The sequence below is a fragment of the Ictalurus furcatus genome, chromosome 9 (assembly GCF_023375685.1).
Source record: "Ictalurus furcatus strain D&B chromosome 9, Billie_1.0, whole genome shotgun sequence".
NCBI lineage: Eukaryota > Metazoa > Chordata > Actinopteri > Siluriformes > Ictaluridae > Ictalurus > Ictalurus furcatus.
This window is the reverse complement of record NC_071263.1, coordinates 3,449,157-3,470,594: the sequence shown is the minus strand read 5'-3', so window position 1 is coordinate 3,470,594 and position 21,438 is coordinate 3,449,157. Positions and strand designations below refer to the sequence as shown.

The following is a 21,438-nucleotide window of genomic DNA, read 5'->3' as shown; positions in this document are numbered from 1 at the left end:
AAAGGAACAAAAGAATTTAGTTGGAAACTGTAAAAGTGTCAGTCTCGATATCAGAGTCAGTGTTGATATTAAAGGTAGTGTCAGTGTCGATATCAGAGTCAGTGTTGATATTAAAGGTAGTGTCATTGTCGATATCAGAGTCAGTGTTGATATTAAAGGTAGTGTCAGTGTCGATATCAGAGTCAGTGTTGATATTAAAGGTAGTGTCATTGTCAATATCAGAGTCAGTGCTGATGTTAAAGGTAGTGTCATTGTCGATATCAGAGTCAGTGTTGATATTAAAGGTAGTGTCATTGTCAATATCAGAATCAGTGTTGATATTAAAGGTAGTGTCATTGTCAATATCAGTGTCAGTGTTGATATTAAAGGTAGTGTCATTGTCAATATCAGAGTCAGTGTTGATATTAAAGGTAGTGTCAGTGTCGATATCAGAGTCAGTGTTGATATTAAAGGTAGTGTCATTGTCAATATCAGAGTCAGTGCTGATGTTAAAGGTAGTGTCATTGTCGATATCAGAGTCAGTGTTGATATTAAAGGTAGTGTCATTGTCAATATCAGTGTCAGTGTTGATATTAAAGGTAGTGTCATTGTCAATATCAGAATCAGTGTTGATATTAAAGGTAGTGTCAGTGTCGATATCAGAGTCAGTGTTGATATTAAAGGTAGTGTCAGTGTCGATATCAGAGTCAGTGTTGATATTAAAGGTAGTGTCATTGTCAATATCAGAGTCAGTGTTGATATTAAAGGTAGTGTCATTGTCGATATCAGAGTCAGTGTTGATATTAAAGGTAGTGTCATTGTCAATATCAGTGTCAGTGTTGATATTAAAGGTAGTGTCATTGTCAATATCAGAGTCAGTGTCAATATTAAAGGTAGTGTCATTGTCAATATTTGAGTCAGTGTTGATATTAAAGGTAGTGTCAGTGTCGATATCAGAGTCAGTGTTGATATTAAAGGTAGTGTCATTGTCAATATCAGAATCAGTGTTGATATTAAAGGTAGTGTCATTGTCAATATCAGTGTCAGTGTTGATATTAAAGGTAGTGTCATTGTCAATATCAGAATCAGTGTTGATATTAAAGGTAGTGTCAGTGTCGATATCAGAGTCAGTGTTGATATTAAAGGTAGTGTCAGTGTCGATATCAGAGTCAGTGTTGATATTAAAGGTAGTGTCATTGTCAATATCAGAGTCAGTGTCAATATTAAAGGTACTGTCATTGTCAATATTTGAGTCAGTGTCAATATCAGAGTCAGTGTCGATATCAGAATCAGAGTCAGTGTCGATATCGGAGTCAGTGTCAATATCAGTCAGAGTGGATATCAGAGTCAGTGTCAGTGTTGATTGAGACAGTGTCGATATCAGAGGCAGAGTCCGTATCGATATCAGAGTCAATGTCGATATCAGAGTCAGAGTCGATATCAGAGTCAGTGTCAGTGTTGATTGAGTCAGTGTCAATATCAGAGTCAGTGTCGATATTAGAATCAGAGTCAGTGTCAATATCAGTCAGCGTGGATATCAGAGTCAGTGTCAGTGCTAATTGAGACAGTGTCGATATCAGAGTCAGAGTCGATATCAGAGTCAGTGTCAGTGCTGATTGAGACAGTGTCGATATCAGAGTCAGTGTCGATATCAGAATCAGAGTCAGTGTCAATATCAGAGTCAGTGTCAATATCAGTGTCAGTGTCAGTGTTGATTAAGTCAGTGTCGATATCAGAGTCAGTGTTGATATCAGAATCAGAGTCATTGTCAATATCAGAGTCAGTGTCAATATTAAAGGTACTGTCATTGCCAATATTTGAGTCAGTGTCAATATCAGAGTCAGTGTCGATATCAGAATCAGAGTCAGTGTCGATATCGGAGTCAGTGTCAATATCAGTCAGAGTGGATATCAGAGTCAGTGTCAGTGTTGATTGAGACAGTGTCGATATCAGAGGCAGAGTCCATATCGATATCAGAGTCAATGTCGATATCAGAGTCAGAGTCGATATCAGAGTCAGTGTCAGTGTTGATTGAGTCAGTGTCAATATCAGAGTCAGTGTCGATATTAGAATCAGAGTCAGTGTCAATATCAGTCAGCGTGGATATCAGAGTCAGTGTCAGTGCTAATTGAGACAGTGTCGATATCAGAGTCAGAGTCGATATCAGAGTCAGTGTCAGTGCTGATTGAGACAGTGTCGATATCAGAGTCAGTGTCGATATCAGAATCAGAGTCAGTGTCAATATCAGAGTCAGTGTCAATATCAGTGTCAGTGTCAGTGTTGATTAAGTCAGAGTCCATATCAGAGTCAGTGTCGATATCAGAATCAGAGTCAGTGTCGATATCAGAGTCAGTGTCATATCAGTCAGAGTGGATATCAGAGTCAGTGTCAGTGTTGATTGAGTCAGTGTCGATATCAGAATCAGAGTCGATATCAGAGTCAGTGTCGATATCAGAGTCGGTGTTCATTGAGTCAGTGTCGATATCAGAATCAGTGTCAGTGTTGATATAAGTCAGCGTACACCATTGTGACTCACCTCATTAAGTTTGGCCCAGTTGAAGCTTTTAAGTGGATTCGAAGGTTGAGGAATGTCCTTCTTCTTCTGCGCTGATCCAGGAGAACCGAACAGAAGTCCAGAAAGAGGAGGAGGAGCTCCTGGAGGAGGAGGAGGAGGTGGAGGAGGAGGAATCCCACCTGGAGCAGGAGGAGGAGGAGGAGGAGGCGGAGCGAGACCTCCTGCTGAAGGTGAAGGAGCAGAGGGAGCACCAGGAGCTTCAGGAATGTGACCAGGGGCTCCAGGAACAACTGCCCTCTAGAGGAGAGGAACACATCGAGCAAGCATATTTAACGTGTGTTTTAATATGTATATATACATATTGTTGTTTTGGGGGGTTTTTTTGTGTGTGTGTGTGTGTGTGTGTGTTGTGCGTACAGTACTGAGCTCGTGAAGCTGAGCCATGAGTGAAGCCACTTGCTGTTTGGTGAGTTTATGTTCGTTGTTCTCCTTCTCCAGTTTCTCCTTCATCTTACTGAGCGTCTGCATCATCTCCTCTTTCTCCTGCGCCTTCACCTCACACTCTCGCTCCTTCTTCTCCAGCTTCTGCTGCACCTCGCTATGATCTGCACACAGACAATCCGTCATTTACTGACTGTCTGTGATGCACTTTTAACAGCATGCAGAAAAAAAGGATTCCTCAAGAGATATAGTTTGTACAGTTAGTCTCTGAAAGGAAACTCTCACGGTGCTGTTGACGAAAATTGACTAAAAGGGTGCCAATAGTTGTTGCACAACTATATTTAACAAAGTTTATATATATATATATATATATATATATATATATATATATATATATATATATATAAAACGGTGTTGTGTTTGCAACTGTTTGATGTCCATGACAGCAGCGTATTTGTATGATTTTTTTTAACAAAAGATCAAAAGGTTAAATAATAAAGACACATTTTCACAGCCTTCTTTGCTCATATTTACCAAGGTTGCCAATATTAGTAAAGGGCACTGTATTTGACTATTATTTAACTAATGCATCAAAAATTTTAAACCCTTTTTTTTTACCTTTGTAAAACAAAAACATTTAGTCAAATGCGCTTCTAAACTAAAATAAATCTGCAAAGTCTGTAATTTAAAATAATCTTTAACCTAAAATACGTAGAGCTATTTGATGGGAAGTTAAACAAACAAACAAACAAACAAACAAACAAACAAACAAATAAAGTATATTATTTAAAAGGAAAATATGTTTGGTTTTTAGATTATATGCTAGATAAATCCTCTGCTGTTTCCCCCACCGCAATCAAGACAAAATACAGATGTGTAAACACGATCCTTTGATGTGTGTAAACAGCTGCTTCAAAAGGGACCGAATCGATGCTCGGGACTTAGAAATCAGGGTCAGTGCACATCGGAGCGAAGGTCACAGCGGACGCGTATACGTTACCTTTCCTCATCTTTTCCGCCTGCTCTTTCCACTGTTTCACCTCATTCTCATTCACCAACCTGTCAGTGTTTACACAGAAGGAGAAAAGAGAAAAAAAAGAAAGAAAGAAAGAAAGAATAAAAGAAAGAAATATCTCAGCAAGTGAAAGAAAATTCGATTACAGATTATTTAGGTGAAACAAAAACGTTTATTAAGCATATTTCTAGAGATTCTATTTTTTTTATTCCTTTTTTATTGGTAACATTATACTTTTATCTAGAAAAATTATTTGCCAATTAAATAAATTTTTAAATAAATTGTTTTCTTTTGGGAAATAATGATGCTTTTTCTTTCTTGAAATTTGTAAAATAATTTGCCAACAAAACAAAAACAAAAAAACAATTTCAAGCTTTATATTATTTTTTTTCCCCTTTAAAAAAAAAAAATTAATGGTATTTTTCTATTGGCAAGTAATAATGATTCTTTCTAGAAACTAAAGCTTGACATTCTCTCAATTATTTGCCAATTAAACAAATTGAAATAACTGTTTTTAAACTTCAATTTGTCTTTTTCATTTGGTAGATAATTCAGTTTGCCCTTTGCTTTTTTGTTGTTTTTTTTAATTGTATTTGTTTTATTTGTTTGTTTGTTTTTTTTGTTTTTTTTTTTTACAAATAAATCCTTGATATTAGCAAAACTATTTGAAAGTAAAACAAAACAATTTCAAGCTTGAAATCATTTTTTTTTCTTACTGTTTTTAAATTAGTCAGTGCCTTTTGGCAAATAATGATCAAATTTGTCAAATTATTTGCCAATAAAACAAACAATTTCTAGCTTAAAATGCAGAAATGATAATATAATATAATAATAAATGATATTAGCTTAATACGATTATTAATGTCATTTTTGTGCAGTATATGAATTGATAAAACTTCAGGAAGAATAAGATGAAGGGCAGGAATACACTTGGACTCCGTGTTACTCACATTCTCACCACGTTCTTTACATTGAAGTTCTCCAGAGGCGCGACATCGGGGTCGTGACCTTTATCAGTCTGTAGGACAATCTGCTGGACGATTCGGTCAAGGAGGAGCCAGTAGTGCACCGTGTTCCCACTCCGCTTATCTGCAAAGAGAGAAATGACTCTCTTTATAATGATGACACATTTATTATTGTTATTATTATTATTGTTGTTATTATTATTGTTGTTGTTGTTTTTGTGATGATTGCTCACAGGGCATGTGGAGGCAGTGCTGGAGGATGGAGATAAAGTGTGGAAATGCCTCGGTGTGGTTGATCCTCTTACGGATGAGCTCAAACACCTGCGAGGCGCTCTTAGTGTCGATATGAACCTAAAGAGACCGAAGACATGATCCGTAACACGTGATCAGATCTTCGGAAAGAAAAAAAGTGAAAAATGATTCAGTCAAAAAGTAAACTTGCATTCTCAAAGCGCTTGGCCAACTCCAGCTCGTCTTCATTTCTCTTCATTTCGAAGTAGTCCAGATGCCTAGAAACACAAAAAAAAAAGTCGACTCGTCATTACACTGTCGTGGAAATACAGAAAAATACGGTTTTATTATCTGAGGTTCATGTATAAAAAAAAACAAAAAAAACAACTAATTTTCAGCTTTTATTATTACAGAAATATTTGTGTGTAAATATAGGTAAATTATTTTGGATTTGCAGACAGGAAACCCAGATCTCACCTGTCCAGCGTCTCGTTCTCATGGCTCCGGAGTTTGTCGATGACCGGTTGGATTCCCAGCATGAGGAACTCGTAACGTAAGTGAATCCTGAAGTCCAGACTCGACTGCAGGTGAAATATTCACTCTGATTTATTCTGATTTCTGTTTCACTTCCTGTATAACAAACACACACACACACACACACACACACACAGCCTCACCTCTCCAGCTCCCCGACTGAGCACAGCGTTAATGAAGAACATGATGGCCGTCTTCAGGTTCACCTCGTCTCTGTAACGGCCCGTACTCCTGTCCAACTCGTTCACCAGGGACTGAGAGAGGACGAGACGAGCACAAACACACTCGTGTTACAATCAGACCTCAATTTTTATTTATTTATTTATTTATTTATTAATTATTCATTAAACATCGGCCAGAACTCCGAAGTCATCAAACACGTTTAAAAACAATAATAATGAATGAAAGAAAATAAGAACAGATAAAAGGCGGGGGGAAAACAAAGCAAATAGTGAAGAAAGAAAGAAAGAAAGAAAGAAAGAAAGAAAGAATGATCAAAAAGAAAAGAAAAATAATTAAAAAGATTCAAAGAAAGAAAGAAAGAAAATATAGAAAAGGAAAAGAAAAAAGAAAAAGGAAGAAGACAGAAAGAAGAAGAAAAGAAATAGCAAAGAACAACAAAGCAACAAAAAGTAAAGCAAGAAAAGAAAAAGAGAAAATAGAAAAAACAGATAGTCAAGAAAGAAAGAAAAAGAAAAGAGAAGAGAAAAGAAGAAAGAAAGAATGCACAGCAATCAAATAAAAATATAAGCCTGATATAAGTCAGTGCACACATTATGATAGTGTATTAAAAAAATAGATTGCAGTTTATAACTTGTAATGATTTAAAAATAGAAAAAAGTTGTTTATTTAAATTGTTGATTTTCTGGTCCGGGGTATTTAGTGGTATGTGGTAAGCCAGTAAAACTCTCTCCTGGTGGTGTGCAGATTTACACAGTGAGTGATTTGGGACGCGGCCCAGCATCCTGCTCCGTGTCTCACCTGGAAGCGCGTCCTCTCGCTGGCGTATTTCTGGAAGTGCATCATGGCCTCCAGGACTTTGCGGTGGCCGCCGGGGACGAGACACACGGCACCCAGGATCTCCAGCACGGCCACTTTGGTGCGGATGTTCTCGGTGCCGAGGCTCTGAGCGATGATGTTGATGCCCTCGGGGTGAGTGAGGACGTGGGCGCGGCCCTGAGAGTTGTTCATCAGAGCCTTGAAGCAGCCGATCAGCGAGGTGTGGATCTCAGACTCGCTCGTATCGTACTCCATGTTCTTCAGGAAGTTCAGCAGACACGTCAGGCCGTCCTGATCGATGAAGCGGGTCACAAAACTGCAACGTGGAGAGCAGAGTCGATTTATTTACGAAAAACTCACCGTTTAACACGTTTACATCTAGAATACAGTAGCGTTTTACCGGCGTGCGCATGTTTCTTTCTTCTCATTTTATACCTCATCATACGTTACTGCAAAATACCACGTGTTCTAATGAGCACAGAAAGTGTGTCAGAAGAAAAGAGAGCATGCAAGAAAGAAAGAAAAAAAAGAGAAGAGAAAGAAAAAAAAGAAGAGAATAGAAAAAGAAAATTAGAAAGAAAGAAGAGAAGAGAAAGAAAAAGAAAGAATGAAAGAAGATAAAAGAAGAGAAGAGAAAAACAGAAATAAGAGAAGAGAGAAAGAAAGAAAGAACAAAGAAAGAAGAGAAAAAGAATGAAGGAAAGAAGAGAAGAGAAGACAAGAGAAAAAGAGAAAGAAAGAAAAAATACAAGGAAAGAAGAGAAAAAGAATGAAAGAAAGAAGAGAAAAGAAGAGAAAGAAGAAAGAAAGAAAGAAAAAACCAAGAAAGAAGAGAAAAAGAATGAAAGAAAGAAGAGATGAGAAAATGCAAGTAAGAAAAAAGAAATAGAGAAGAGAAAAGGAAAGAAAGAATAGAAGAGAGAAAGAAAAAAGAAAGAAGATAAAATAAAAAAGAAAGAAAGAAGATGAAAGAAAGAAAGGAAGAAAGAGAGAGAGAAGAGAAGAGAAAAAAGAAAGAAATGAAGAGAAGAGAAAGAAAAAAGAAAGAACGAAAGAAGATAAAAGAAGAGAAAAACATAGAAATAAGAAAAAAGAGAAACAAATAAAGAACAAAGAAAGAAGAGAAAAAGAATGAAAGAAAGAAGAGAAGAGATCAGAAAGAAAAAAGAAAGAAGAGAAAAGAAGACATAAGAAAAAGAGAAAAAGAAAAAATACAAAGAAAGACGAGAAAAAGAATGAAAGAAAGAAGAGAAAGAAAAAAGAAAGAACGAAAGAAGATAAGAGAAGAGAAAAACAAAGAAATAAGAAAATAGAAAGAAGAGAAAAAGAATGAAAGAAAGAAGAGATGCGATGAGAAAATGCAAGTAAAAAAAGAAAGAGAAAAGGAAAGAAAGAAGAGAAGAAAGAAAGAAAAAAGAAAGAACGAACAAAATAAATTCGATAAAATGAAAAAAGAAAGAAAGAAGAGAAGATGAAAGAAAGAAAGGAAGAAAGAGAGAAAAGAGAGAGAGAGAGAGAAGAGAAAATGAAAAAGAAAAGAAAGAAGAGAAGAGGGGAAAAAGAAAGAAAGGAAAAAAGAAATAAAGATAGAAAGAAGAGCAGAGAAGAGAGGAGAAGAGAAAAGTGTGTGTGTGTGTGTGTGTGTGTGTGTGTGTGTGTGTGTGCGCCTGTACCTCATGGGTTGTGTCCTCAACGCTGTCTTTAAACCCTGGATGGATTTGTTCCTCTCCTCTTCTTCCTCCTTCTCCAGAGCCAGGACCGTCTTCCTCTGAGCAGCAGCACCAGCGCACAGTAGTGTTTATTATATAACATTACATACACTCAATATCATTCATCCACAACACGTTAATACACACTGGACATGTGTTATAATCTCTGTGAGTCGGTTATCTGTCTAAAGCAGATGTTATATCATTTAAATATATATATATACACAATATGTTTTTTTAACCTAATGATCCTTCATTTACACACAGCTTTTATATAAACACTGTAAAATGAATGCTGAAAACAAATTTATGAACAAACTCCTGTGTGTGTGTGTGTGTGTGTGTGTGTGTCTCACAGCGGCCATGGAGTTAATCTGGTCGATGTAATAGTCGGGCCAACTCATCGCTCCTTTATTCTCCTCCTGTTCCTGAACGATCATCAGAAAGAAAACGCGTTTGATTGATAAACGTATTGATCATTTCTGTAAAACTGCTTTAATAACGAAAGCGAAAAAAACACAGGCCACTTACATCCACCTCCACACAGAGACATGATTCAGTCCACACATTAAACATACAGTCAGACAACTAATAACAAATACAGGAGCTTCAATCGCCTGTTCTAAAGTGCAATAAGCAATTAGTTAGAAGAAAGAAAGAAAGAAAAGAGAGAGGTGAAATAAAACTTTCCCGAATATTAATCTGCGTTTCAATTTAATTTGATATTCAACGTACGCGCGTCACGTGGAAACGTATGTCCCTTGGTCAGAAGGACGGGGCGGACATTTTTAATCCCGTTACACGTGTAGAGACATCAAAGCCACATGGCACTGAAATCAGTCCAAACTGTTAACAGACGGCGCGAAAGCTCTGCGTTTAATCCTCACACTGATTTTGATGTTGGAAAGAGAAGAAGCAGGTTTACATTTTCCCCACAGCGCCATTCAAACTTTCCAAATAAACCCGAGGATAAAATATTGGCCAGATCAAAAGATTAAACGCTTTGATCATTTAAATTGAACGAACAAAACCAAATAATAAAGTTTAAAAAAGAAAAAAAATAAATCCTCTTGACCTCATTTATAAGAATACACACGACGTTAGACTGTTATAACACCGAGTAAAGTGTTTATAATGTATATTGTGTATCGGATATACTCGGAGTTCTGGCTTGTCACGTAGGCCAGTAAAACACTTCTTTCACTCTTTATCTCTTTTCCTCACGCTCTCCCTTTCACCTCCTCTTTATATCAGTCTCTCGCGCCTTTCTTTCTTTCCTTTTTCTTCAGTGAACTATTTGTGTCGTTCTACCTTCTTCGTTTTAGTTAATTATCTTTTGCTCACTTTCTTCTCATTTCTTTTCTCTCTCCATATCTCTTGCACTTTCGCGCTCTTCCTTTGATCAGATCTCGCTCACGTTCCCATTCCTCATCTCTTTTCAGCTCCTGTTTTCCTTGTTCCTGACCTGCTTGTCTCTTTCAGTCAGTTTCCCCCCATTCGTACACTTTCACTTTCTTTCTCTCTCTCTCTCTCTCTCTCTCTCTCTCTCACTTTTTCACACAAAGCATGTAGTAGGAGACCTGTCACTCTTACCATCTTCTTGCTGCAGTATATCTGCCATTTTTTCTCAGCAGGGAGAGCGAACATGGCCGCTCTGTGTGTATCAGTGAGGTCCAGTTCATCCTGATGGAGGAAACACAAAAAACACCAACTCAATGAGTTAAATATATATATATTTAAAAAAAAAAAAAAAAAAAAACTAAACAAAATACAGAATATAAACATTGAAGACTCAAAGTAAACTCAAATAGTCGTGTGTTTACATTAGAGGTGTTCATTGGACTGTTTGGAGATATTTTAGATCACAAATTTACAAATTATTTATTTATTTATTGGTTTTATTTATCCGTCTTATTGAATGAAACGCCCTGGTTGAGGACGTGGGCGTGGCTAAATGTCAGCGTTGATATTCGAGTCAAATTTACAGATTATGTATTTATTTATTGGTTTTATTTATTCGTCTTATTGAATGAAACGACCTTGTTCAGGAAGTGGGCGTGGCTAAATGTCAGCGTTGATATTCGAGTCAAATTTACAGATTACAAACGAGTTAAGTTGATGATGATTATGCTCCAGTGATCCAAAAATAATGTTTCTGCAATGTTCTAAAAACCTTTGCTGCTGGTATTCTGACACACCGTTTCCAGCTAGACAAAAAATTTAAATAAAAAAATTTACGGAAATGCTTTAAAATTCGCACAAGAAAAAAAATGTTGCAGGAATGCTTAAAAGAAAACTTTCTGCAAACAAGAAAAACACCTGACAGTCTGAATGTTCTTGGAAATAAAGGTATCTGTTAAAGTAACTGCAAGGCTGAGAAAGTCTAAAATAGACACAAAGACACAGAGGCATGTACTGTACACGCTCCCAAACACCTGCACGTGCAAATCTGGTTGTGATGACGGCGTCATACTGAGGATGACACAGCTCTCTGCTTCACGTTGGTGTAAATTTATATACCATAATATTGTCACTGTTTGAAAGTTGAGACTCGATTTGAAACAAAACTGTCTAAAAACAGTACAAACTGAGTGTTTGACCGCCGAGTAATGTCCATTTCATTGCCATTTCTGACACAAAAGCATAGAATGTGTTATGTTATTCTTGCTATGATCTCAAACTAAATGAAAAAATTGTATGGAAATTCGAATCTCGACGCATTTCTCAACGCAGTTCGATTCATGCTATCATTCTTCCTTATTCATTGTGACCAGTGAGCATAGCGACACTGTAAAACATGACCAGCAGCTGAAGTTCAGCAACTCTACGGAAGAAAGAAACAACGCGCGAGTGGATTTTAAAACGAGGCAAACGGCTGCTTGTAAGTGAGAAGCAACAGATTTCTCCTAAACACGTTTAATAGTGTTTACTGAAAACTCACCAGAGATGCATTAGGCATGGAGAATAAATGATCAACACCCATTTTCACCCAAATGTGCCACAAAAGCAGAAATATCACAAGAAAATTTACTAATATTCACTAAATGTATTTTTTAAAATCCATTAGTATTTCATTAAAATCTATGGTTTGGTCTTTTAACTTTGTGAAGGCACTGTACACTAATAAGATTAAAGTTATTTTGCTCAGGATTTTGGTGTTTGCGGTACAAGTTAATTTGCTACTGAGGCTAATCAGGGTTGAGCCTGGCCAGTACCTGGATGGGAGACATCCACGGGAAAACTAAGGTTGCTGCGGGAAGTGGTATTAGTATAGCCAGCAGGGGGCGCTCACTCTGTGGTCTGGTTACAGAACGTAGTGACCATTGCAGAAAGGATAAATAAAGATCAAATCAAAACTGTATTTTTATAGCTGCCCGAGCCAGGCAGTGAAAAAGCAGAATTAGACGAATACACACCACCAGCTCGGAGAACATGGCGTCCAGCTCCTCGGCGGGAGGTAGGGGCAGCCTGGGCTCCATGGCGTGCACCATGTGATTGGTGTCGTGGCTGATCCTGTAGGTGATCTCAGGCTGCTCGCTTCTCTTAAAGCAGCACAGGATGGAGGTCCAGCCACGAGAAGACTGTTTAGTCGGAGTCATTGCTGCGTCACAATACAGCTACAGCCAGATGCTGGAGGTCAAACACACACAAGGTTAGGTCAACACTTTACTTGGGCTTTAACATACCCGTCAAGTTCACATCAGCAAGTCCGGATGTGTTATGACTGTCACCATACTCAAATACACTCCTATAGGAAATGTACACTCCAGTGGTCATGCTCAAGGGGCCACACACAAATATATTCCACTATACTGAAGTAAATATACTACCCAGAGGTCATATTCAAAGAATCTACATTATCCTACAGTTAATTTACACTCCAAGGGTCACACTGAAATACACTCTTCTGTGCCATAGTACAATAAATATACTACTCCGTGGTCATGTTCAAACACTACAGTACAGGACATTTACACACTAGAGACCATGATTAAATACACTACACTAACACTATATGAAGGCATGGATTAAACTAACAAAAACAGTTCATTCACCAGTCTGTCTGTTGATATAGAAGGAAGAATAAAAGTAAGTGACAAGCCAGATAGTTCTTCCTGAATAGTAGGAATGTTCTTGATTTGAGAATGAATGGACTATTGTTATTGTTTACACATCGGCGACAAGTGAAAACGTGCGAGTGTTTAAACAATCGAATGACTTTTCAATGTTTATATGAACTCCATGAGAAATTCTTCCTCTTCCATCCAAAGTAGGCGGGGCTTATATTGGGTCACTTGGTTTTACTTTCTATACGAGCTAGCATGCTACATATGCTATAGCCCTGCTGCTAGCTTGTCCCGTGTGAAAAATAGGTATATTATAGCTACACAGACGACACCCTGATTTACAGATGTACAGCCAGTCAAATGTTTGTACACCCCTGCTCATAGAAAGTTTACTATTTTCTACCATTTTAAAATAATAGTTAAGACATTAACACTATGAAATAACATATGGACCACACATATGGGTATCAACTGAGCTCTTCATCCTAAATTCTAAATAAAAACCTACTTATTGGAGGAAACAGTTTAACTGTAAGGAAAAAAAACGACTTATTAAAATGATTCAAACATGTACAGACCTGGGCCTTAACAATGTTTACAGATCTATTTACAGCTGTCTTAGGAACACATTTCAAGTTTTCACAGACCTTTTTCATAATAAAAATACATTATAATTATACAGTGGTTTATTCTTTAAATATCATAATTGCATATCAATCTTCAGTGATTGTTAAGGAAAAACTGGAAGCTTCAGAAGCTTCGTGCTGTGTGTGTAAGACACGGATCTGCTGCTGAAAGCCGATTCAGTCATTCCCAGATGGGCGAGACATGTCCTTGCTCACAAGGCTGGAACACAATGTCTCCACAAACAATAAAGCGCCAGGCCATGACCCAGAGAAGGTCAGTGAGTCAACTAAACACCACGCAGAAGATATCACACAAAAACAGCAATAATTATAACGGTTTCTCTCTGCATACAATAGACACACAGTACAGGTATTTCCCAGGAATGACATTTTCCGAAATTGTAACTGTGTCGCCCAAAACCCCAAACTACAGAAGCCTCATTGTTTTCATGTGGGAAACAAGTTACCTTACAAAGACCATCAGAAGTGAATGAAAGCAAACAGCACAGCGAGTGGTTTAAACAAAATGAACATTGACCAAACATGGACGTTTTGTATATTAAGAGGTGTGCCAAGAATGCCCAATAATAGACATGCACGTTATTCTCAGGTCCATCGCTGCTCCGTGGCACGGATCAGAACAGCAGATTAGAAATTATCCGCCTGTAAACAAGGCCACATTTCCATTTCTATTCACTCGTTCAGCTGGTACTTTTAGTCAGTGAGTGTTATAAATGAGACCGAACGTAAAGTGGAGAGCTGAGTCACTGAGGGTTAAAAGCCCAACAGCGCAATGCAGGAAGTTAAACAAAACCTGGAGCATCACAAAAGACTGATTTATGCACGTTGTTAACAACACGTACACCATGCAGGTAGGTGGGAATGCACCTGTAAATGTGTGTGTGTGTGTGTGTGTGTGTGTGTGTGTGTCTGGGCCCAGACATATCCCAGCATCCCACACCCAGCGCTTATAGGGTGTGTAGCATGTGTGTTTCTGTTTTCTATATGTTGTTTTCTTTACACCCCACCCTCATTCTGATTCACGTCTACTTACGACCTCACCTACACTAATACACAATCACACACACTCACACACTCTCACACACACACTGAATAGTGTCTGCTGAGTATGCTGTTGATCTGGTGGCAAACATCATAAACAAAAATTAATAGAAGGTCTTAATAGAAGGCATACATATTCGACTAGAATATCGACACTTATTTACACATTTAGCCACGCCCACTTCCTGAACCGGGGCGTTTCATTCAACAAGACGGACAAATGAAACCAATAAATAATAAATATATAAATAAATAAACAAATGTACTACAAAGAAACGTTCAAAAGTATGATTTTTAACTGATAGTGGCAATTTTTCGATTTTCACGGACATTCCACACCCTGAAATGTAACCGTAAATGGATAAAATGTACGGTACTTGATTAATAAAAACCTTTATCATTGGCAAACTGCTGTGATATAAGAGGAATAAAACACTTGGGGGCGTGCTGTTATAGGAAAAGAATCAACTTTGTAGTGGTAACAGTAACGCTGCTTCATCACAGCACCCAGTTGTTGATTATTTTCCTCTAACAGCACGTCCCCAAGTGTTTTATTCCAGACATCTGACATGAACAAAGACAGGATGTGAAGTGTTCGAATCAAAGTTTTGGTTTGATGTGATTTCCACAAGCACAACACAAAAACCTACGCAAGGTTACGCCTATGTCGGTCTCTCTCCCTCTCTCCGTCACACGCAGACACACACAAATTGACTTTATCTCCACCATCAGTGTATCTTTATTATGATTTTCATCGTATAACAGGTTGAGCAGCAACTCTCTGACCCTCATTCACATTATATCTCTCAGATCGCCAGTTTCATTCACATGCAGGTGTTTTTATGCTAATGAGACATTCCAGCTTTTCTTCACCTGGCCATAAAATCATTCAATAGTTTTGTTCAAAAAAACATTGTTGTAAAAAAAAACAAAAAAACAACCTTCATGTAAGGGCACCTTGTTAAAAGAGCTGGTGTTAGTTGTGATTAGTCCACATTTATAGCATAATTATTTCACTTATCTTGTTAAATAAATTTCGTTATAAATAATTTGCCTTTATCAGTTACACTTTTGTGAGAAAATGGCATGTATAATTGTTCTTTTAAAATAAATAATCATATTAATAAAATGCTCGAGTTTCGATAAAACCAATGAATTGTGAACACGAACATCATCATGATGAAATATTATTTCCTTATTGTTATTTTTACAAAACCGCCGATATCGAGCCGATACGATCCTGTATATGGGATCAGTGCCATCGCTAGTTCCTAAAATCCATTTCCACTTCATATTAGACATTGTCTGGGTGAGTAAGATTTTCCAGATGATATTATTCTCTGACAGTTAACACTGATGAGCTGGATCTGTTCACTGATTGGCTTTTCACATTTTTCCCCACACAGAGGAGAGAAAAAGCTTTTAACGTTAATTGTTAAATGAATTATGATTAACGCCTAATGATTAACGCTCGATGCTGACTCAATCAGTCACGCAAGCAGCTCTCGGTGTAGCGAAAGAGCAAAGCTGAATCACGTCTGATGACACACAAACAGGAACTGAATTCAGGTGAAACAGGAAGTTATCTATCATCTGTAAACAGTTCGGCCCTAAAGACAGAGACAGAAACATTACACATTTTAACTAGTTAATGTTTAAAAAAAAAAAACAACAACAACTCCCAAATCAGCTTTACACTGAGCTGCAGGGTTTATCTGGTTACAGTAACGGTACAGCTAATAGTGCAGAGTAGAGTAGAGACAGATAATTAGACAGAGAGACAGATTCATAGACATAGAGACAGGTAAATAGACAAAGACACATAAATAGACAGAGAGACAGATAATTACAGAGACAGATAAATAGACAGACACAGATAATTAGACAGACAGACAGATAATTAGACAGAGAGACAGATAATTAGACAGAGAGACAGGTTAATAAACAAAGAGACAGATTAATAAACAGAGAGACAGATTAATAGACAGAGAGACAGATGATTAATAGACAGGAGACAGATAATTAGACAGAGAGAGCTAATCAGACAGAGAGACAGATGATTAGACAGAGAGACAGATTAATAGACAGAGAGACAGATAATTAGACAGAGAGACAGGTTAATAAACAAAGAGACAGATTAATAAACAGAGAGACAGATAATTAGACAGAGAGACAGGTTAATAAACAAAGAGACAGATTAATAAACAGAGAGACAGATAATTAGACAGAGAGACAGGTTAATAAACAAAGAGACAGATTAATAAACAGAGAGACAGATAATTAGACAGAGAGACAGGTTAATAAACAAAGAGACAGATTAATAAACAGAGAGACAGATAATTAGACAGAGAGACCGATTAATAAACAAAGAGACAGGTTAATAGACAGAGAGAGCTAATCAGACAGAGAGACAGATGATTAGACAGAGAGACAGATTAATAGACAGAGAGACAGATAATTAGACAGAGAGACAGGTTAATAAACAAAGAGACAGATTAATAGACAGAGAGACAGATAATTAGACAGAGAGACAGGTTAATAAACAAAGAGACAGATTAATAAACAGAGAGACAGATAATTAGACAGAGAGACAGATTAATAGACAGAGAGGCAGACAAATAGACAGAGAGACAGATAATTAGACAGAGAGACAGATTAATAAACAAAGAGACAGGTTAATAGACAGAGAGAGCTAATTAGACAGAGAGACAGATGAGTAGACAGAGAGACAGATTAATAGACAGAGAGACAGATAATTAGACAGAGAGACAGGTTAATAAACAGAGAGAGATAATTAGACAGAGAGACAGGTTAATAAACAGAGAGACAGATTAATAGACAGACACACAGTCAGTGAAGAAGTGTGATGTGTACGTTCACTCTGAAAGATGGCGATTGTTCAGTGTGATGGAGTGTGATGGTGTGTATGAACAGATTAATGATCGGTTCTCTCTGAGCGGTTCTCTCTGAGCGGTTCTCTCTGAGCGGTTGTCTCTGAGCGGTTGTCTCTGAGCGGTTGTCTCTGAGCACAGCTCATGCAGGTTTATTTTTATCAGAGAAAATTCAGAACCATAAATCAGTGAAGTATGAGTTAATAACATGCCGATGCTCCTACTTTACAGTAACATTAATAAACGAATTTCTCGGATGTTACACGTGCTTATAGGACCAGTAACATTTCTGATTCTTGGGATGAAAACAAATGCTGAAAATGACTTTATGGCATTTAAAGGGAAATAAATGTGTAGACACACAAAGGTCAGTGAGGGCTTATGTTACACAACACAGTCAATAACAGATCAATGACACTGATTCTCACTCATACACACTCATACACACATAGGAAAATAATCAACTTCGACTTCGCTTCATCACACACCTATATGTCACTCAGTATTCTCCAATAACAGCATGACATGGAGTGTTTTATTCCTCTTCTACCACAGCAATTTACAGAATGACACGTCTTAATTTTTATCTGTTTACAGTTACATTAAATGTCTCTGAAACAAGTTCCTGTTCCCGCGTACGTTATCATTTATAGCAGCTATAAACAGACACCTCCTTCCATAAACGATAAATCAATATCAAACTTCTAACAGGAAACTTGGTCACAGTAATCTCGCTTCATCACACTGCCACGCCCCAAAGAGTTTCACTCTTTACTCATCATATATAAAGTTAATAAAAATCTTTCAGAAATGACCATGTGGATTAATTCACAAATTAGTTAACATGCTTTTAAAAAAAAACGAGAGAACATTGTAACATAAAGAAAATGTACAATTAAAAAAATAATAATAAATAGTCAAATCACATGAAGACATTATATATCAGATATTATTATGATTATTACATTATTTGCTTTTCCAAATATAATTAGGAATCGCTAACAATAATCAATTTGTATAAATAAATATTAGAAGCTATGGCACATCTGAATTATTTAATAATAATAATAATAATAATAATAATTATTATTATTATTATTATTATTATTATTATTATTATTATTATTATATGTTCTCTTCAGGTTACCATGGCGATATTGTCTGTTGTTGATTATTTTCTCAAAATGACATTACTTTTCCAAGTCCATGAGAATGTGTCCCAAACCACACACACTATTTATCATAAACACTATCACAAAACATCATGTCCTGTTTCGCTATCATCTGTGGACGTGTCGCAAATCACTGAGGTTTTTGGACTCCAGTAAAGAAAAAAAAAAGGCAAAAAAAACTGCTAAGAGGACACGTGGAGAGAGAGAAAGAGACAGAGAGAAAGAGACAGAGGGAGAGACAGACAGAGAGAGAGAGAGAGAGAGACAGAGACAGAGAGAGAGACAGAGAGAAAGAGACAGAGGGAGAGAGAGACAGAGAGAGAGAGACAGAGGGGTGCTGTCACACCCAGGCGAGAAATGTATACCGGTTTCATTCCATTCGGTGTGTGTGTGTGTGTGTGTGTGCGTGTGTGCGTACAGGAGTGCCCTTTTGCTTGAGTCACATTAACGAAACAAGAGGACAGTGATGGCAAGTACACACACACACACACACACACACACACACACAGAGAGAAAGAGAGAGAGAGAGCAAAGTACAAGTAGGCAAGTGGAAATAGAGTTTAATGCCCTTTCATAAAGTGAAGTCTGCTTCAAGGTTCCATAATAATAATAATAATAATAATAATAATAATAATAATAAGTGTGTTTACCTGTGCAGGTGTGTGTGAGTGTATGAAGGAGCAGCTCAAATCCTTCCCTGCTCTAAGTATGTAAACTCCTCGGCATCATCCCAATCCACACCGCACCCCCAATCCACCCTAAATCCTTAAGTCCAATAAAGTGTAGTGAACAAATCTAGAGCACTTCCACCAAGTTCACTTGCTTCACACAAGTCTCATAATCCAAAGGGGTTTGACACAAAGCGTGTCTCCTCTGTCTGTCTCTGCATTCTGAACACACACACAGACACACGCGCACACACAGATGTTCTGAGTCGTCCCGCTCTAGGTTTGCCCCGCCCACTCTCGCTCTGATTGGAGGAAGTAGTGTGAAACTCCACCCAAACGTGTAACAGCAAGATCTCTTCTCTGAGCTCCAGCATTATACAGTATATACATCACTTTTTAGTTAATATGGCTGTGTTAATCTGGCTTTGAGTCCCAGTGAAGAAGGCGTGGCCACAGCTAGTGTTCCTGTTTTCATTCCCAAGTGGATTGATTTCCTCTAACAGCACGTCCTGGAATGTTTTATTCATCTTACGTGACAGCAATTTGCCAACAATTTTTTTAAATTTATTAAAGAACAAGAACTCGTGGGGTTTTTTTCCCTCTCTCTATTTATAACTACACTGAGTGTTTGTGAAACAAAGCGGAGACTCTGACATTGGAGACTCCTTCCTTAAATGATAAATAAACGTCTCCTTACACAAATCAACGATTACACATGATTTTTTTTTTATTTGTTTATTATTATTCGGGCGTCTGCCGTTACTATAGAAACGTTAACATGTTAGAACGAGGGCATTAATATAAACCTGTGATTTGGAGCTGCACAACAGTCAGAGCTGCCGTTAATCAATGAAAATTAATCAACACCTTCTGACCAATCACAATCCAGAACTCAGGAGCATGTGGTGTAAACTTATGCTAATCCGTTACAAAAACCAATACAGTACATGCATGAAGATTATTCACAGACAATATCTTTTGCATACTTTGTACCATTTGGGATGTTTTTAAAAATGGCTGACGTTCTACTCAGTACACTGACCAGCCCTGAATTCGGGTCCAGCGATTGGGATGTAATTTGAGATATGTCCGTGAGGAAACGCTCCAAACTGCTTCCTTCTTTACTGTTTTTTTTTTTTTCGTTCCTGATACAAAATTAAAATAGTTTGATCAGATAAAGAGGAATGTCAGAGTATTTCAGGTTTTGAGCTGGTGATGAACGTCAAAAACAACAAAATGCAGACTTACGAGTTAAAAGCTTACACAATGGGAATGTGTGCAATCAGCGGAAGAACAATGGAGGGAGTTATGAAGCAGGTAAAGGCTCAGAGTGCTCATAAATCGCTTCCACAATATCGTGTGTTATACCACGGCGGCGTAAAATACTTGTCTCTGATTGGATGATCCAAGGCAATAGTCAAAAATGTAATCACGATTCGATATCCATCCATATCCGTGATACTTTTTTTGTAACCGTGACGATGGAAATGAAAACGATCTGAAGCCAGGTTGATACGTATGGCTCACGTCATGCTGTAATTACAGTCATTATGAGTTTCCAGCTCCAAAAGCATTCTGTGTCAAACTTGTTATTACCTCGAGACATTTTCAGAACTCGCCACTGGGTAGCTAAGAGTATAAATTTAGACGGAGACTCTTTTTATGCGTCTATCATATGCATTCCTTAGAATTTTCTATCATTAATCACATGAGAGTTTCACAATTTATTTGAAAAATGTAAAGCATTTCATTCTTTAGTTGAAGCTTGTCTGTAATTTGGTATCAAATACAAAAGGTTAAATTTATCATAAACCATGATGAGTTGAGCTGTAATTTGCTCTGTAATTTGGTATCAAATACAAAAGGTTAAATTTATCATAAACCATGATGAGTTGAGCAGTTATGACTAAGTATACAAAAGGCACTACGCTGTATATGAGTGAATTAAACACACACACACAGAGTTTCAATTCAGGACACACAGGAAGGAAAAGGAAATCCTGCAGTTTAAAACAGCAACAGACAAAAAGTCCCCCAATACGTACACAATAGATGACAAAAACGGCCATGTCCTCTGTGTATCAGTCCCAGTAAAGGAAGCGTGTCCTCTGTATGTCAGTCCAGTGAAAGAGGCGTGGCCCCTGTGTGTCAGTTCTAGTAAAAGAGACATGTCCTATGCATATTAGTCACAGTAAAAAAGGTACGGCCTCTGTGTCAGTCATAATGAAAGAAGTGTGGCCCCTTTACCCATCAGTCCCAGTAAAGGAGGCGTGTCCTCGGTGTGTTGGGCCCAGTAAAGGAGGCGTGTCCTCTTTGTATCAGTCCCAGTAAAGGAGGCGTGTCCTCCGTGTATCAGTCCCAGTAATGGAGGCGTGTCCTCTGTACCAGTCCCAGAAAAGGAGGTGTGTCCTCTGTGTATTAGCCCCAATAAAGGAGCCGTAAAGAGGCGTGTCCTCTGTGTGTCAGTCCCAGTAAAGGAGACGTGTCCTTTGTGTGTCCTCTGTGTGTCAGTCACAGTAATGGAGGCGTGTCCTCTGTACCAGTCCCAGTAAAGGAGGCATGTC

The 21,438-nt window shown here is 37.7% G+C and overlaps 1 protein-coding gene across 1 annotated transcript in view; it reads right to left on the bottom strand.

The window, feature by feature from the left end:
* daam1a (dishevelled associated activator of morphogenesis 1a) overlaps window positions 1-19,408 on the bottom strand; it is a 31,622-nt gene extending 12,214 nt beyond the window's left edge. The window contains exons 1-14 of the mRNA XM_053632790.1: window positions 18,857-19,408; window positions 11,805-12,018; window positions 9,982-10,071; window positions 8,745-8,816; window positions 8,353-8,447; window positions 6,662-6,995; window positions 5,824-5,934; window positions 5,624-5,727; window positions 5,358-5,424; window positions 5,149-5,266; window positions 4,901-5,039; window positions 3,936-3,994; window positions 2,912-3,099; window positions 2,516-2,791 (exon numbers count right to left, since the gene is read on the bottom strand). Coding sequence (XP_053488765.1) covers window positions 2,516-2,791; window positions 2,912-3,099; window positions 3,936-3,994; window positions 4,901-5,039; window positions 5,149-5,266; window positions 5,358-5,424; window positions 5,624-5,727; window positions 5,824-5,934; window positions 6,662-6,995; window positions 8,353-8,447; window positions 8,745-8,816; window positions 9,982-10,071; window positions 11,805-11,987 — 1,836 coding nt within the window. The 5' untranslated portion in view covers window positions 11,988-12,018; window positions 18,857-19,408. The remainder of the gene's footprint in view (window positions 1-2,515; window positions 2,792-2,911; window positions 3,100-3,935; window positions 3,995-4,900; window positions 5,040-5,148; window positions 5,267-5,357; window positions 5,425-5,623; window positions 5,728-5,823; window positions 5,935-6,661; window positions 6,996-8,352; window positions 8,448-8,744; window positions 8,817-9,981; window positions 10,072-11,804; window positions 12,019-18,856) is intronic.
* Between the last annotated feature and the right edge of the window lie 2,030 nt (window positions 19,409-21,438).